Below are 1,579 nucleotides of genomic sequence, written 5' to 3'. Positions count from 1 at the left end.
AAATGAGAGTACGAGTATTTGACTGTTTCACACTTTCTTGCCAGGTCGGGTTAGCGCTGAGTAATTGACTATAACTCCGTAATAGCGGTGGGGATTCACATTTTATTACTGGGTGGCAAATGAGAAGTGAGAAGTGAGAAGTGAGTACTATTGATGTTGGGTGTGAAGCACGCACCGTGGTTGCGTGTGGTTAATTTACGTCGTCAACCATTTTCAGTACTACTAACTTCCCCTTCTTTCTTCGTTCTTTCTTTCTTTCTTTCTCTGAAGCCTAAAGCTAAGCACTGTTCGCTCTCTCTCTCTCTCTCAAACAATCTGTGTTAAGCATGAAAGTAACAGAATCCGAAGCGGAGGCGGAGGGGGTGACCGTAAGGGAGTGCATTGAAGTGATGTCAAGCCTCCTGAGCGAAATCCCATCCATGGAGAGCTTCAAGGGAAAGTGGTCACTCATCGGAGCCACACTGACACACCTCCAAACCCACCTCTCCGACTCCGATTTCCCCGCCTCAAACCCACTATCCCTCGACCTCCTCCGCTCTCTCTCGCAAACGCTCCACCACGCTCTCTCCCTCGCCCAACACTGCCACTCCCCCAACCCCCCTCACGGCAAGCTCAAGACACAGAGCGACCTCTACTCCCTCCTCGACACCCTCAACCGCCACCTCTACGACTCCACCATCCTCTCCCGCACCCATATCGACAACGCCGCCGCCCTCTCCACCAACCCCCGCGACTCTCTCAGATCCCAATCCAGGAACCTCATCACCCGCCTCCAAATCGGCTCACCCGACTCTCGAAACTCCGCCATGGACTCCCTGCTTTCTCTTCTCCATCAGGACGACAAGAACGTCGTCATCGCCGTCGCGCAGGGCGTGGTCCCGGTACTCGTGCGCACACTGGATCACTCCACCTCCTCTGAGTCCAAGGAAAAAGCCGTTGCCGCCATCGCCAGAATCTCAACCGTCGACACCAGCAAGCCCGTCCTCGCTGCCGAGGGCTTGCTTCTCCTCAACCATCTCCTCCGGGTCCTCGATTCCGGAAGCGGGTTCGCGAAGGAGAAAGCCTGCATAGCGCTTCAGGCGCTGAGTTACTCGAAGGAGAACGCCAGGGCCATAGGCTCACGCGGCGGAATCTCGTCGCTCTTGGAGATCTGCCAAGCTGGCACTCCCGGTTCTCAAGCCTCCGCCGCCGGCGTTCTCAGGAATTTATCGCGCTTCGCCGAGATCAAGGAGAATCTCGTAGAAGAAAACGCTGTTTTCGTCCTCTTGGGTCTCGCTTCTTCCGGAACTGCGTTGGCGCAAGAGAATGCCATCGCCTGCCTCTGTGGTTTAGTCTCTGAGGACCAAAGCTTGAAGCTTTCGGTGGTTAGGGAAGGTGCGCTGGAGAGCTTGAAGAATTTCTGGGAGTCGGGTCGGAGCCCCGATGTAGCAATTGAATTTCTGGGTCAGCTGGCTTCGTGTTCGCGCGTGGCGGACGTTGTTGTCTCCGATGGGTTTGTTGTGCCGCGTGTGGTGGCTGCATTGGGGTCCGGAGTTATGGCGGTTAGAGTTGCGGCAGGTAGAGCCGCATATGCTATGTG

At 55.5% G+C, this 1,579-nt stretch overlaps 1 protein-coding gene across 1 annotated transcript in view; it reads left to right on the top strand.

Annotated features, from left to right (window-relative positions):
• The window catches only part of LOC107630849, a gene marked incomplete in the record, with an annotated part of 2,085 nt that continues 579 nt past the window's right edge, over positions 74-1,579 (top strand). Inside the window, 1 exon segment of the mRNA XM_016334114.2 lies at positions 74-1,579. Within this exon segment, the coding sequence (XP_016189600.1) occupies positions 327-1,579 (1,253 nt within the window).

Source organism: Arachis ipaensis, chromosome B03, assembly GCF_000816755.2.
Source record: "Arachis ipaensis cultivar K30076 chromosome B03, Araip1.1, whole genome shotgun sequence".
Taxonomy (NCBI): Eukaryota; Viridiplantae; Streptophyta; class Magnoliopsida; order Fabales; family Fabaceae; genus Arachis; species Arachis ipaensis.
The sequence above is the reverse complement of the archived record's forward strand: the minus strand, read 5'-3'. Positions and strand labels throughout refer to the sequence as shown.